The sequence below is a fragment of the Drosophila sulfurigaster genome, chromosome 3, assembly GCF_023558435.1.
Source record: "Drosophila sulfurigaster albostrigata strain 15112-1811.04 chromosome 3, ASM2355843v2, whole genome shotgun sequence".
Taxonomy (NCBI): domain Eukaryota; kingdom Metazoa; phylum Arthropoda; class Insecta; order Diptera; family Drosophilidae; genus Drosophila; species Drosophila sulfurigaster.
Window position 1 is genome coordinate 14,469,534 of NC_084883.1, and position 14,014 is coordinate 14,483,547.

General features: G+C 43.4%; 4 protein-coding genes across 4 annotated transcripts; 3 read left to right on the forward strand and 1 right to left on the reverse strand.

Moving 5' to 3' along the window:
- The first annotated feature begins 13 nt into the window (after positions 1–13).
- On the forward strand, positions 14–5,202 carry LOC133841885 (gustatory receptor for sugar taste 43a). Its single transcript, XM_062274725.1, has 8 exons — positions 14–638; positions 711–765; positions 3,706–3,838; positions 3,900–4,062; positions 4,121–4,264; positions 4,314–4,530; positions 4,598–4,949; positions 5,007–5,202. Exons 1-8 carry the CDS (start codon positions 485–487, stop codon positions 5,067–5,069), a joined length of 1,281 nt encoding a protein of 426 aa, XP_062130709.1. The 5' UTR covers positions 14–484; the 3' UTR covers positions 5,070–5,202.
- LOC133844639 (apidaecins type 73-like) lies at positions 2,531–3,264 on the forward strand. Its single transcript, XM_062278721.1, has one exon. The coding sequence runs from the start codon at positions 2,570–2,572 to the stop codon at positions 3,047–3,049; it is 480 nt and encodes a 159-aa protein (XP_062134705.1). The 5' UTR covers positions 2,531–2,569; the 3' UTR covers positions 3,050–3,264.
- Positions 5,166–8,761, reverse strand: LOC133841888 (ATP-dependent RNA helicase DHX15 homolog). Its single transcript, XM_062274729.1, has 8 exons — positions 8,588–8,761; positions 8,442–8,529; positions 7,649–8,357; positions 7,111–7,584; positions 6,781–7,044; positions 5,986–6,108; positions 5,563–5,916; positions 5,166–5,493 (listed from the first exon to the last, which is right to left on the reverse strand). The coding sequence occupies exons 1-8, from the start codon at positions 8,644–8,646 to the stop codon at positions 5,366–5,368; spliced, it is 2,199 nt and encodes a 732-aa protein (XP_062130713.1). The 5' UTR covers positions 8,647–8,761; the 3' UTR covers positions 5,166–5,365.
- Positions 8,762–9,080: 319 nt separating this feature from the next.
- LOC133841882 (kinesin-like protein costa) lies at positions 9,081–13,803 on the forward strand. The gene is made up of 4 exons (XM_062274722.1): positions 9,081–9,857; positions 9,922–10,642; positions 10,702–11,132; positions 11,189–13,803. The coding sequence occupies exons 1-4, from the start codon at positions 9,257–9,259 to the stop codon at positions 12,985–12,987; spliced, it is 3,552 nt and encodes a 1,183-aa protein (XP_062130706.1). The 5' UTR covers positions 9,081–9,256; the 3' UTR covers positions 12,988–13,803.
- Positions 13,804–14,014: the final 211 nt, after the last annotated feature.

The window sequence follows — 14,014 nt, forward strand, 5'->3', positions numbered from 1 at the left end:
GCACACACACACACACAAGTGCAGCCTGTCAGCTTTCGGTTTCCATTCATAAAATTGAAGCAGCTGTCAGAGCAGGCATTTGGCCAACTAATTGGCCACTATGTGCTTAACTGATTGACGTTGCTCACACGCTAATTATTATTTACAGCCGATAGATAGCCACGAACATATGTGCGTGTGTGTGTTTGTAAAGTTCTTCGCCAGGACAGTCAGTCGAAAAAGACTATTGTCAACAATTTGTTCATAGGGTGGTTGTTTTTTATTATTATTATTTTTTATTTTCACTTAGGCTCTGTCCTGTTGTCTGTTGTCCTGCCGTCTCCTGTCTGGCGGTCTGAACTAATAATAGTCAAACACGGGAGCGCATTATTTGTTCAGTGTCAAATGTGCGCAAAAAACACAATTCGATGCCATGTTATTTGTTGATGCGGAAAAAGGCACTCAGTAGGTGTCGAGAGCCGAGTGGCGACAGTTTGCAACAAACATGGAAATTTCTGAGCCCAGCATTGGCATATTCTATGTGAGCAAACTGCTCGCCTTGGCGCCCTATTCGGCGCAAAAGAACTCCAAGGGACAGCTCGAGATTCGTCGCAGTTGGATCTTTACCATCTATTCGGCTAGCCTATGTGTCATTTTGGGTGAGTAACTCCCGAATCCGAAAGAGAAGTGTTATGAAACTGTGGCTGATGTCGCGAATCTTTCGCCATTAGTTTTCCTCACATATCGTGGACTACTTTTTGATGCTAACTCGAAAATTCCCGTTCGGTAAGTTTGACTTTATAAACTAAATATTCGATTTATTTCTATAAGAGTGAAATGCGAGTGTACAAAAGATTTCCGATATTTGTAAAATGTTCAGTTTTTCGAATTGGGCTTTAAATTAAATTGCCTTCAATGGTTTCTATTGCCGCAAACTGTCATAGGGGTGTTTCTTCTTCAGGCAGCGTAGAGTAGGGCAGATATCCTTGAGCCTCATGTTCGATTTACGAGTAGGGACGGAATGTGGGGCGTGGCAGATAAGGAGGCCTCTCGTGTCCAGGATCAGCTTCACGAACTACTCGAACTGGCCTGAAGGTAGGACGAGGAAGATATGGGGGTTTATCGTGTCCAGGATCAGCTTCACGAACAACTCGGGCAACAGGCCGGAAAGTGGGACGAGGAAGATATGGTGGCTTATCGTGTCCAGGATCAGCTTCACGAACTACTCTGGCAACAGGGCGGAACGTCGGGCGTGGAAGATATGGTGGCTTATCGTGTCCAGGATCCGCTTCACGAACTACTCGAACTGGCCTGAAGGTAGGACGAGGAAGATATGGGGGTTTATCATGTCCAGGATCAGCTTCTCTCACAGCTCGGGAGTACGGACGGAATGTTGGACGTGGTAGATATGGAGGTCTCTCATGGCCAGAGACGACGGCCAGAGCCCAGATCGAGAGCAGTAGCAAAGTGATTGCGAACTTCATTGTCGTTGTGTTAAGTTTGTGGGTTTGATGCTAATTGAACGTCAAGACGTCGCTTTTATAGGCAAGCTTCGCTTTTTTGTCAACTACGTTTTAATGCAAAGTGCGGTGATTTTTGAGGTGCGCTGAGGGGATTTACACGTTCTCTTCTGCTGAACTGAGACAAGGCAATATGTGATCTGTTAAACAAATAATGTATTTCCATTCGCGAGCTGGGCATGATAAGTTTACGAACCTTATCAGCACCGATTGCAGGACAGTTGTTAAAAGGGGGAAGTTTTTGAAAAATAAACTTACAAAAAGTGTACATATTCATTGTATTCTATTGCAACATTATTTGCCAGAAGTACCATGGAATTAGTTTCATTTTCTGATAAATTATCTAGCAAAGTATTAACAATTGTTGTAGTTTTCAACGTAAATAAAAATAAATTACCCTACGAAGAAAAATTATAAAAATGTTCAAAAAAATGTCCTGCCTCTATTATTAGAAATATATAGTTATGCTTTTCAACATGCAGTTTGGTACTAAATTAGCGATGCCTTTCACATAAATATGTCTAATGGGTATACTTGTCCAGTATTCTGTTAATAAAAAGATTCTAAATACTAAAGAAAATGAAGATAAAGTTTGCAATAAAATCAGCATCTTAGATTTCGCTCGTACTTAGTGTAATTAATAAATCTAATGAGCTATTATTTAAACTGAACTATATATTATATATTACATATGTATAAATCAAACAGAAAAATGTATTTTTTTAATTATTCAAAATTTGTATATAAGCTCTAAATTTTTTTCACAGTAAACTTTTTCAATTGTAAATAAGATATTTTGATTTTTAATGTAACTTCTTTATTTGAACAATTTGAATTTGTAAATTATTTTAGGTTCTTTTTTTTGACCGATTACAGCTTTAATTTGTAATCTTAAATAGCCGATAAGAAATGCATGCATAAAATTTATTCAGGTCGCATACATGTTTCCTTGAGTTTACAAAAATCACCGCATATGTAAACCCCACATGAACATAGCTCAGGCTGCGATCTATAAAACCAGCTAGACTCCAAGCAATCAACAACAATCTCGTTTTGGCAAGCTAAGAAGAATGAAGTTCGCAATCACTTTGCTTCTGCTTTCGATCTGCGCTCTGGCCGTTGTCTCCGGCCATGACAAGCCTCCATATCTACCACGTCCAACGTTCCGTCCGTACTCTCGAGCTGTGAGAGAAGCTGATCCTGGACACGATAAGCCACCATATCTTCCTCGTCCCACTTTCCGGCCTGTATCCCGAGTAGTTCGTGAAGCGGATCCTGGACACGATAAGCCACCATATCTTCCTCGTCCTACATTTAGACCCATTGGCAGAGTAGTTCGCGAAGCTGATCCTGGACATGACAAGCCACCATATCTTCCTCGCCCCACCTTCAGGCCAGTTCGAGTAGTTCGTGAAGCTGATCCTGGACACGATAAGCCACCATATTTTCCTCGTCCTACCTTTAGGCCAGTTCGAGTAGTTCGTGAAGCTGATCCTGGACACGATAAGCCACCATATCTTCCTCGCCCCACTTTCAGGCCTGTTTTGTAAGGTGCTACCAGAACCTATCTTAACATTGATATACTACATAAGTATTTAATGTTGGATCTGGGCAATTATAAATATTACGAATATTTAAATTTAAAAGGAAATAAAGAACATCAATATTTAAAATCAAAAGTAAAGCTGCTAAATCAAAAATACGAAGGGAGTAATGACCACATCAAGGTTTACTGCGAATAAATATCAGCTGCACTAATTTCAAATATTTGAAGCATACTTTTAGGAATAACTAAAAACTGTAAAACTTGTGCAATTTATTAGGCAGTGAAAGCTGTTTAAAGTATTCAGCTTTTATACTCGTGGATATCATATGTGTGCGTGATAATCTCTGTTTAGTTCGCAGCATTTAAAATAATTATTAATTTGAATAAACTTCGCAAATCTTAAAGTATGAAATTACATGTAATGTGTGAAACATGCATACCTGCTGAATTTTTTCAAATACTTAAAGCATACTTTTAGGGTACCCAAAAATGTAAGATTTTTGTGGAGTTTATTAAGCAGTGGAAGTTGTTGTACGTCCTTCATTGCTTCTTGTGTCCGTTGATTGCAAGTGTGTGTGTGTGAGTTTCTGTGTGGATTGCAACATTTGAAATAACTATAAATTCGAATAAACTTCAACAAATCAAAAGCGCATCTTTCAGAATGAAATCGGCGACATCCAAAGTGGTAACCGCATCGGATGTATCTGTTGTTGTGCTGGCCATTGTAGCAGGCGTCTACTGTGGCCTCTTTGGACTGCGTGCCACACAGGAGCTAAACATGCGATTGCATAGGGTAAGCTTAAAATATGATTGCGATATTGATATTACACAATAGAATATACACTTTTTTACAGATCGACAGCACGCTGAGCGCCTACAACAATTACAGGCGGGATCGCTGGCGTGCTTTTGGTATGGCAAGCATATCGCTGATAGTTATTGGCATACTGCTTGGCCTGGATGTGTGGACGTGGGTGCGCATGGCACAGCAAATGAACATCAATAAATCGGATACGGGTGAGCAAAAATGTGTGAACTCAATATTTCCTATATTTATTTAAATTCCAATTGACAGAGCTCAACGTACAATGGTACATACCATTCTATAGTCTCTACTTTATACTCACTGGACTTCATATTCATTTTGCCAACACGGCCTACGGTCTGGGCAGGCGTTATGGGCGTCTTAATCTAATGCTACGCACCAGTTATTTGGGTGGTAAGTTGCTGTACTAACTAACTAACTAAGACTAATTTATACTCCATAGACAAGTCCTATACAAGTGCCTCGAATTTGGTGAAGGTGAATACGGTGAGAACGATCAACTTCAATCCAATGATGCCCACGGCTCTGCACGCCAGTCTGACCAAGCTGAATGGCGAGATGCTGGCAAATGAATCGGCAGCCAAGAACAAGAGTCTAGTCATCAGAGCCATGGCCGACAATCATGAATCTTTGGGCAAATGCGTGCGTCTGCTCTCCAGGTCAGAAAACATTTATATAAAGTAGATAAAGTGTGTCGCCACGATGCTTTTGATTAAATCATTGTAGCTCTTACGGCATTGCTGTGCTGTTCATTCTGGTCTCGTGTCTGCTGCACTTGGTGGCCACCGCTTACTTTCTGTTCCTGGAGATGCTCAACAAGCGAGACAACGGCTATGTCTGGGTGCAAATGCTGTGGATCATCTTTCATTTTCTACGCCTGCTAATGGTCGTCGAGCCGTGTCATCTGGCCGCTCGTGAGTCTCGCAAAACCATTCAGATTGTCTGCGAAATTGAGCGAAAGGTCTATGAGCCTATTTTGGCGGAGGAAGCCAAGAAGTTTTGGCAGCAATTGCTTGTTGTCGATGCCGATTTTTCGGCCAGCGGCTTGTGTCGTGTTAATCGCACTATTTTAACATCGGTAAGTTATCACATAATTAATAACATAATACATATGATTTACAACTGTTTCTTACAGTTTGCCTCGGCCATTGCCACCTATCTGGTTATACTAATTCAATTTCAGAAGACAAACGGTTGAACGACTTGTCGTTTATGTAGTTTTAAGGTATACAAAAAGGTTGCTTTTATTAACACTAATCGGAATTCTTAGTTGTGTGTTTAAGTCTGTAATTGCGAAAGCATAAAATAATAAAGAGAGAACATTTGTTTTTTTTTTTTAGTTTGTGATTTTTGGAAAACAAAATTCAAAATGTAACATTTAAGCCAACTAATTTCCAAGACTTCTTTAACGGACTTTATCATTATAATTAGTTTTTCTCATTTGAATTATGTTTAAACTACGTGTATTTGTATTAAAAACTCGCATTTGGGTACTCAGAAACCCTTCTGGTACTGCTTTGTCTCCATGCGCTGTTGCAGCAACTCCAACTGTCGCTTGGCCTCGCATTGTGGAAAGTTGTTCAGATCGTAGTATTGAGGCGCCAAGCTAAGCAGCCACTCCGCTGTAAATATAGAATAATAATCTATGTATTTGAGGCAGAAAGACGAGGAAACCTAAGAGAGCTACTCACGCTTAACATCGGTGACAGTGCGTATGTAGTTCTTGGTGGTCAGCACGAACTCATTGTAGATGACCCAGTCGGGCTTGTGGTCCAGACATGTGGATGGATGCAGCTGCACAACCTGATTATCCTTGATGGTCAAATAATGACCAGTGCGCTCCAGATGCGCCACCTGCATGAAGAAGCCCTGCACTAGAGCCTTGCGTATGTTCACATAATAGTCCTTGGATGTGAACTCTGTGCTGGAACGCTTCAATTGGAAGCGATCCATAATTCGGGCCAACTGTTGTCGCACATTATCAGCGCTCTTCAACGAGCGAAAGTTAATGAAATTGTCGTAGCACCAGTTAGGATCCTCGCTGCCTGTTTCGGATACAAAACAAACACAAATTAGGTGAAACTAGACAAATTAAAAAAGAGCTTTTTACTTACTCTGCTTGAAGGCATGATAGACATTCAGCAATGTGAGATGATCCCCGTCGATGTGGGCAAAGCGCATCTTGGCCTCATCCGCAACCTTCTTTGCCTCATTGGGACGCACGAAACATTGTGGCACTTTGTTGATTGATGTTTTTGGTGTTTGAATTGGTTTGTTTTTGTTTGATTAAGCGCAAGTTCAAAACGTGTATGTTTTTTTATGTTTTTACATTAAACAAATAGATTGTGCTTACAGTTTTGTCAGCTAGGCAATCTAGAGGCTTGATTCAAAGATTGATTGCATTTGTGAGTTGCAGGTGCGTTCTTCCACAGCGGCAATAGCAACGTTACAACTAATTAGAACAAGAATTTTTGCCGCGGCACATTTCAATTGAAATGCTTGCAATGAGGGCAACGCACATGCAACTTTGCTTTTTAGTGTTGAATGCAAAGAACAAATAAATTGAACAAACTTTTTTCTTTGCACTGGAAATTACATTTAAAGTGACAGTCAGCGTACGTCGAGGAGTCTTAAGAGGATAATGACATTAGCTTAAAGTGGCAGAAGGAAAAACATTCCTTTACTTTAAACTAATGTTAATTTTGTTAAGACTAAGGAAACCCTCAATAATCTAAACTATCTGATATTCAATTTACAAGGAAAAACCCAATCCACTACTGGCTAAACAGTGTCGAGCAATTCAATTCATTCCCTATATATTGCTTAAGATACGGAATTAATTGCTTGCTCAGGCTCTGTTACTATTGAACCTTGACTTAAAGATTTAACACACGAAATTTGTGCCTCACCCGACAGCATAGCCGTAATAGATAGTATCTCGTTGGAGCAGTTGTGCTGGCAACTGGCTATCAACATCTTGGCCAATTGTGGATCCAATGGGAATTCAGACATTACAGCACCAAGATCCGTCAGATTGCCATCGTCATCGAGAGCAGCCAAATAGTTCAGCAGCTCCAGAGCACGCATAAGTGTCTCGGGTGCCGGTGGATCCATGAAATCGAAATGCACCAGATCATCAATGCCCAGTTTCTTCAGTTGCAACACCACGGTGCCTATAAGAATGCACAATCAATTGGAATTAGTATATCCAATAAGACACATTAGCAAGCGTTACTTACCCAAATTGGAGCGCAGAATTTCGGGGTATGTGTTGTCTTGCATTTCATTCTTAAATGCCTTCTCGGTATATAGGCGGAAACATTTACCGGGCCGAGTACGTCCGGCACGACCGGCACGCTGTTGAGCCGATGCCTTGGATATGGGTGAAACAAGCAAACTCTCGACACGAATACGTGGATTGTACACTTTCTGCTTGGCAAAGCCGGGATCAATCACGAACACCACACCGTCAATGGTCAGAGAGGTCTCAGCAATGTTGGTGGACACGACAACCTTGCGGCCAATGGCGCCATTGGCATTTGGAGGAGGTGCCGCTTCAAAAATGCGCTGCTGTAGATTTGGTGGCAACGTGGAGTACAAGGGAATGCACTTGAGTTCGCCAATCTCCGAGCCCAAATTATCAATTTCACGCTTGATGCGCTTGCAAGCCTCCTCGATTTCCTCTTGACCCGTGAGGAACATAAGTATGTCACCTGAAAGGCAGCAAAATATTGCTTGAAAAGTCTTTAAATAAACAGGAATTAAACTGCCACATACCCTCGATTTCCTCACACATGTGAATCTGGATAACTGTGCGTATGGCCGCCTCCAGATAATCACGCTCCGGTTCAGGTGTATAGAAGATCTCGACGGGATGCGTGCGACCCGGCACATTCATAAGAGGCGCATTATCAAAGTACTGTTGGAACTTGCCGGCATCGAGCGTGGCGGACATGACCACCAGTTTAAGATCGTTGCGTTGCCGGATCACCTCTTTGAGCACACCCATCAATATGTCGGTGGCTAGCGTACGTTCGTGGGCCTCATCCAGCAATATAACCTGATACTGTTCCAGCATGGGATCAGACATTGCCTCGCGCAACAACATACCATCGGTCATGTACTTTAGCAATGTCTTGGGTGAGGAACAGTCCTCGAAACGAATAGAGTAGCCAACCTCTTCGCCGAGTATCACGTCCATTTCCTCGGAGACACGTTGCGCCACCGACATGGCGGCCACACGACGTGGCTGTGTGCATGAAACGCCTTTACGTCCTTTGGAGACCGCAAAGTCCACACACCATTGTGGTATCTGTGTTGTTTTGCCTGAACCCGTTTCACCAACCAGTACAATGCACTGATGTTGACTGAGTAGACGCATAAAGTCTGCTTGATACTCAAATACCGGCAACGAGATGCGCTTTTTGTACAAATTCTGATAGCGAGTCGAATAAGGCTTATTTGTGAAGGGATTCATGGTTGGCGGCTAAACGTAAGAATGTAAAACGTTTAAACGTTTAAGTACGTAGCAATAGGTCAGGTGAATTGGATTGTGAAATAGTTAACTTACCTGTTTGCTGGGCACAAATCCGCCAAGTATTTGAGCAACGGTGCCGGCCGCGGAAGCCGCTGCGGCTGATGTTGAAGCTTCCGTTTCTCTGCTAAAGATGACAAAAAATGACATGAATACGTGAGTGCTTATATGACAATTTAAACGGATATTTACTTCTTTTGGTTGTGTATGTTTCTCCTACTTCAATGCGGCGCTTCGACATCTTGTTGGCTTATATTAAAACGCACAAATTATAGCAAAAAAGTTTTTGCACAAATAAAAAAAAACACGCGCTGAAAGCAACGTGAAATGCGATGTTGTCCGTGTGACCGCGGTCTTAATATTACAATAGACTTTTAATATACTAAAACATACCACAATCTTTGTTCGCCGCCTGGGAGCAGTAGGCGCCAGCTTTGAAGCAATTTGGTTGTTTACTTATTTATTAATTAAAAACTAGACACTTAAGTTGAGGAATTGTATGTATTAATTGCTACCATATTAATAACATTTAAAAAGCAAGCAAAATGAGTAGGAACATTAGTTATTTTGCTGATAAATTGAATTTCAACCGCTTCAACTTATATTGTTGGTCACACTGTTGACGGCGACAATTTTATAATTCATGCAGAACGTATCGATACGAAATTAGAATGGATATCAATATATCGATGACTAGATTTGTATTTAATACCGATTGCTGTTGTGTGTGCGCATCATTATCGATTCAGCAGTTTTATTTTTTGCACCAAAAAATCTTTGTGCTAATCACAAAATGTATACAAAAGCACAGAAATCAATGTGAAAACACGCTGCAAAAGTGAGGAACAACAATGGAGATACCCATACAAGTGGCTGTGCGCATTTATCCCCATGCTGAACTCCAGGCAAAGCCACAACTCAAGGCCACCACAGAGGATGGCGACGCAGAAGCTGACAAACCGCAATCGGAGCTTCCCTCCTCGCCTCCGACCCCGTCAACGTCGCCGTCTGCAGCGTTAGATGCCAATGGCAATAATAGCGAAAAAGAAACTGCTACGCTGAATACAAATGATACGCCGGAGAATGGCAGCTGCGTGCAAGCAATACCAATTACTGCATCGGCTCTCGGTTTGCCCAGCGCCTTGCCCGGCGGAGCGCCCTTGGACAGCATTGCCGCTGGCCTCATCCAGGTGGGCGCACACACGGTGCCCGTAACGCACGCGCTGCCCAGCAGCACCACTCAGTGCCAGGTGTATCATCAGACGGTGTTTCCTCTGATTAGTCTGTTTCTGGAAGGCTTCGATGCCTCTGTGGTAACTTATGGTCAGCGTAAGACAGGAAAAACATACACACTTTACGGCCATGGGTTTGAATGTGTTTATGGCGAGGCGGATCAGGGTGTCGTCCAACGTTGTGTACGTGAAATCTTCACGCATATTGCAGCACATACAGGTGAGTCAAGTGAGCATTTAAAGTGCGTAAGGTTCAATCTAAAATCTCTACATGTTTCCCATAGAGCGTACTTATGCTGTCAACGTGGGTTTTGTGGAGATCTGCAATGGCGAAGTGCGTGATCTGTTGGGCATGGGCAACGTCCATTGTCGCAGCGTCGAAGAGGTATTCCATTGGCTCAAGTTAGGCTTGAGCAAGAAGCTGGAGCTACCTGCGCACACGCTCTTTACCATGACACTCGAACAGCAGTGGATCTCAAAAGATGGCCTCATCCAGCATCGCCTGTCAACGGCCAGTTTCTCTGATCTGAGCGGCACCGATCGCTATGGCGAACCACCACCTGGTTATCCGCGTGATCCAGGCTTGCATATGCTGGAGCAGGTGATTAACACGCTGACAGATCCGGGCATCATGTATAGTGTCAATGGCAATATTCCCTACGGCCAAACAACGTTGACAACGTTGCTAAAAGATTCATTTGGCGGTCGAGCGCAGACTTTACTCATTTTGTGTGTTTCTCCGCTGGAGCAGCATCTCACAGAGACGCTTGGAAATCTGCAGTTTGGCTATAAGGTGCAATGTGTCCGCAATTATGTCATCATGAATACGTTCTCCGATGACAACACTCCCATAGCACCTGAGACTATGCCCAACGAGCAAGCTGTGGTAGACAGAGCGGCGCTAATGGCAGCTGTAGGTGCGACCAATGCGGAAAACTTTGGACTGCAGTTTGCGGCCAGTCAATGGTTCAAACTAGTGTCCAATGCTGAGGGACTCTTTGCCAAGTAAGTGCCAGCATGTAAGAGAGTTGTTTTGTTCACTGATCTGATATATCTTTTGTTAGATTAATTGGATCCAATGCCATAACGGAGATGGAGAAAGAACAAATGGAAGAATGGCTCTTTTTGAAGCAGGAATGCGAGGAGTGCCTAAGCTCCAGCGATGTGCTGCGCCAGCCGAAGCCATTGGTGCCCATTGAGGAGGCCGAAGAGCCCGAATCGGTTAGCGAGCCGGAAACATCATGCCAGCAGAATTCCGATAATGAGAGCGACAATGAATCGCAAGGTCCAGATCTAGATGAGAAACTTGACAGTTTTATGGATGAGTTTCGTTCTAAAACAGATACTCTCATCAAGGCCAAACACGAGGAGTTTATGCTTAAACAGCCCAAAGCTGTGATGCAGAGCCAAGACAAGGAGGCGGAACAATTGAAGCTGGAGCCCGCTGCTCCCACTGAGGTTGAAAGATGTGATGAACGCAAAGCAAGCACAGGTGGTGAGTAGGCGAAAGTATTTGCAGTGTGACAAAAATAAATGCGTAATCTCTTGCAGGTCGTCGACGCAGCATACAGCCAGGTGCTAGCTTGAGTAGTGCGGAGCTGGCCATGCTTAATCGTGTTGCCTCACAACAGACAACGGGCGCCGAAGTTGTGGCGGAACTCGATCCACTTGAGAGTGCAGCAGGCGTCTCCACGGCAGTTGTTGTGGCTGCTGTAAGCGAACCGATTGAGCAGGTGCAAAAGAAGATGCGCAAGCTGCATGCAGAGATTGAGGCACGACAGCGGCAACTGAAAGAAATCGAACAGACCATGCAACTGAAGCAGAACATCATCAGTGAGCTGGTGAAGAATCGAGAGACTCGAAGTCATGTCAAACAGCGTTTCCACAAGAAGAAGGCCAAATTGGACGCTGAGTGCGAGAAGGCAAAGAAGCATTTGGCCAAGGCGCTGGTGCAAGGCAAGGAGAAGGCGGAGGTGGAACGCTGGAGCGCGATTGTGGCGCACATTGAGCATCGGCTCGAGGATCTCAACTCCATGAAGCACATTGCTGGAGAAAGTGGCCAAAAGCTGAAGAAGCTGCAGCAATCGGTGGCAGAGTCACGCAAACAAATCGAGGAGTTGCAAAAGAAGCTGAAGAAGGAATGCAAATTGCGGGATCAACTGGAGGCCGAGTTGAAGTCACTCAAGGAGGCGTCACTAGTCAAGTTGGAACCGCATCCCGATCAGCTGAAGGCGGTGCAAGCACGCATTACCCACCTGGATCATATATTGCGTGAAAAGTCCGAGAATCTGGAACTGGGCGATGCCAGCGATCAGTCGCCCAGGGAGCAGGAGGGTTTGCGCCATGAGATACGCAATTTGCGGCGTACACGAGACCACTTGCTGGAGCAGCGTTGCACGCTGGATCGCAAGCTGAAGCGTGACAAGATGCTGACGCAACGCGAGGAGCGCAAACTCCTCGAATGCGACGAGGCCATCATGGCTATCGATGAGGCCATCGAGTTCAAGAACGAACTGATCTGCGGTCGCAAATCAATTGACTTGTCCACCGAGCGACTGCAGCGCGAAAAGGGCGAACAGATGCTGATGGCACGCCTCAACAAGTTGTCGTCGGAGGAGATGCGCACTCTGCTCTACAAGTACTTTGTTAAGGTCATCGATTTGCGGGATTCGTCGCGTAAACTGGAGCAGCAGCTGGTGCAATTGGAGCGTGAACGCGATGCCTGGGAGTGGAAGGAACGTGTGCTCTCAAATGCAGTACGACAAGCCCGTCTCGAGGGAGAAAGAAATGCAGTGCTGTTGCAACGTCAACACGAGACAAAGTTAACGTTAATGCTACGTCATCTGGCCGAGGAGACGTCCACCAGTTCGGCCAGCTATGGCGAGCGTGCTCTGGCGCCAGCTCATCCCCAAGCCAGCAGTGATTTCGATTATGAGCTGGACTTTTACAAGACAACAGGCGACAAAGTGATGCTAAAGACGCCGCAAGCCAAACCCACGCCCACAGTGCTCGAGAAGTACAAGGACAAGGAGCGAAGCGGTGGCCGCAACATCTTTGCCAAGTTCCAGGTGCTCACACGCTATGCTTCGGCAGCGGCAGCGGCTGCTGGTTCATCGTCCACCGCCGATGAGTCGACGGCACTGATAGAGACCACAACCACAACGGCGACCACAACCACGACGACAGCAACCACGAGCACAGCGGCAGCGGCACTAAGCAGAGGCAAGGAGCATGCGTTGGTCAAAATCAATCAGGATCAACTGAAGCGTTTGATGCCGCCGCCAACATCCACAAAAGTCACACGACAAAAGAATAAAATCATCATACAGGACGCCTCGCGCAATAACTAGAAACTAATTCACGAATTTACCAAGTAAAAGGCACTTTAAGGTGCTATCATCTTTGCATCAGTCTCGAATCTCTCAACAAAAAGAAAAATACTCAATACTCAATGAACAAAGACGTCCAATACGACTTAACAAGGTTTTCATCAATAAGCCAACTTCCTTTTGACCCCTCTGAACTAACGCATTTAAAATCCCTTGACTGGCAATTTGTAAAGACTTGACAACTGTTACTTAAAATACTCGCAATTTAGTAATCCAAAAACAAAAGAAGAAAGTATACTGCGCAATTAATATGCTCAAATTGTTAAGTTAAATGATTGGAAACACTTGTTTGATGTATGTTTAATACGCATTTATATGTTTAAAGATTGTATATGTATATTAATATTTTAGTTGTAAGTTTTTGGCATTTAAGTTTTCTTAAGCCTTAAGTCTCTGTCCCAGATTGTGCTATTTATTTGTTTACCACATATTTTTTACGTTTTTTAAGCATTTATTACAATTATGTCTTCCCACTAAAAACTGATAAAAGAGCTCAAATCATCCTAGCTATTTACGTTAAGTACTTATTGCATTTACTAAATAATTATTATGTTATCCTTTTAAGATACAAAACAAAAAACATTTCGGTTGTGTTTGATGCTATTTAAATATTTTCCCCATATCGAGGATCACACAATGCATATGCTTTATATTACAACAAAAAATTGCTCAAAGTCAAAAGAATATATATACAGATAAAACAAATATATATATATATATATATATAATATGCGTAAAACTGATATTTTTGCGTAGAAATCATATTCCGAATAAAAAAGTATTTTAAAAGCAACAGTATAAATTTGTGTTCCACATCATTTTATCGCATGCGAGTTTATTTCCTCGCCAGCAACAGGTGCCCACTGAAAATATCCCAATGAATTTCCCAAACAATTGCCCCTCCACGCATACACTCACACCACCTGAAAAGAGAGCGAACAGCAAAATGGCCGGCAGCTGCGAATCAACTGCTGAGCAGAGCGGCAAG

Excerpts from the sequence above, each read along its gene's own strand:
- LOC133841885 (XM_062274725.1), top strand. The coding sequence starts at position 485 with ATGGAAATTTCTGAGCCCAGCATTGGCATATTCTATGTGAGCAAACTG. Across the intron at positions 639-710 it reads TAGCCTATGTGTCATTTTGG|TTTTCCTCACATATCGTGGA; the intron begins GTGAGTAACTCC and ends TTTCGCCATTAG. Across the intron at positions 4,531-4,597 it reads TGCGTGCGTCTGCTCTCCAG|CTCTTACGGCATTGCTGTGC; the intron begins GTCAGAAAACAT and ends AAATCATTGTAG.
- LOC133841882 (XM_062274722.1), top strand. The coding sequence starts at position 9,257 with ATGGAGATACCCATACAAGTGGCTGTGCGCATTTATCCCCATGCTGAA. Across the intron at positions 9,858-9,921 it reads GCATATTGCAGCACATACAG|AGCGTACTTATGCTGTCAAC; the intron begins GTGAGTCAAGTG and ends TGTTTCCCATAG. Across the intron at positions 11,133-11,188 it reads ACGCAAAGCAAGCACAGGTG|GTCGTCGACGCAGCATACAG; the intron begins GTGAGTAGGCGA and ends AATCTCTTGCAG.
- LOC133844639 (XM_062278721.1), top strand. The coding sequence starts at position 2,570 with ATGAAGTTCGCAATCACTTTGCTTCTGCTTTCGATCTGCGCTCTGGCC.
- LOC133841888 (XM_062274729.1), bottom strand. The coding sequence starts at position 8,646 with ATGTCGAAGCGCCGCATTGAAGTAGGAGAAACATACACAACCAAAAGA. Across the intron at positions 8,530-8,587 it reads ACCAAAAGAAGTAAATATCC|AGAAACGGAAGCTTCAACAT; the intron begins GTTTAAATTGTC and ends CATCTTTAGCAG. Across the intron at positions 7,585-7,648 it reads CATGTGTGAGGAAATCGAGG|GTGACATACTTATGTTCCTC; the intron begins GTATGTGGCAGT and ends GCTGCCTTTCAG.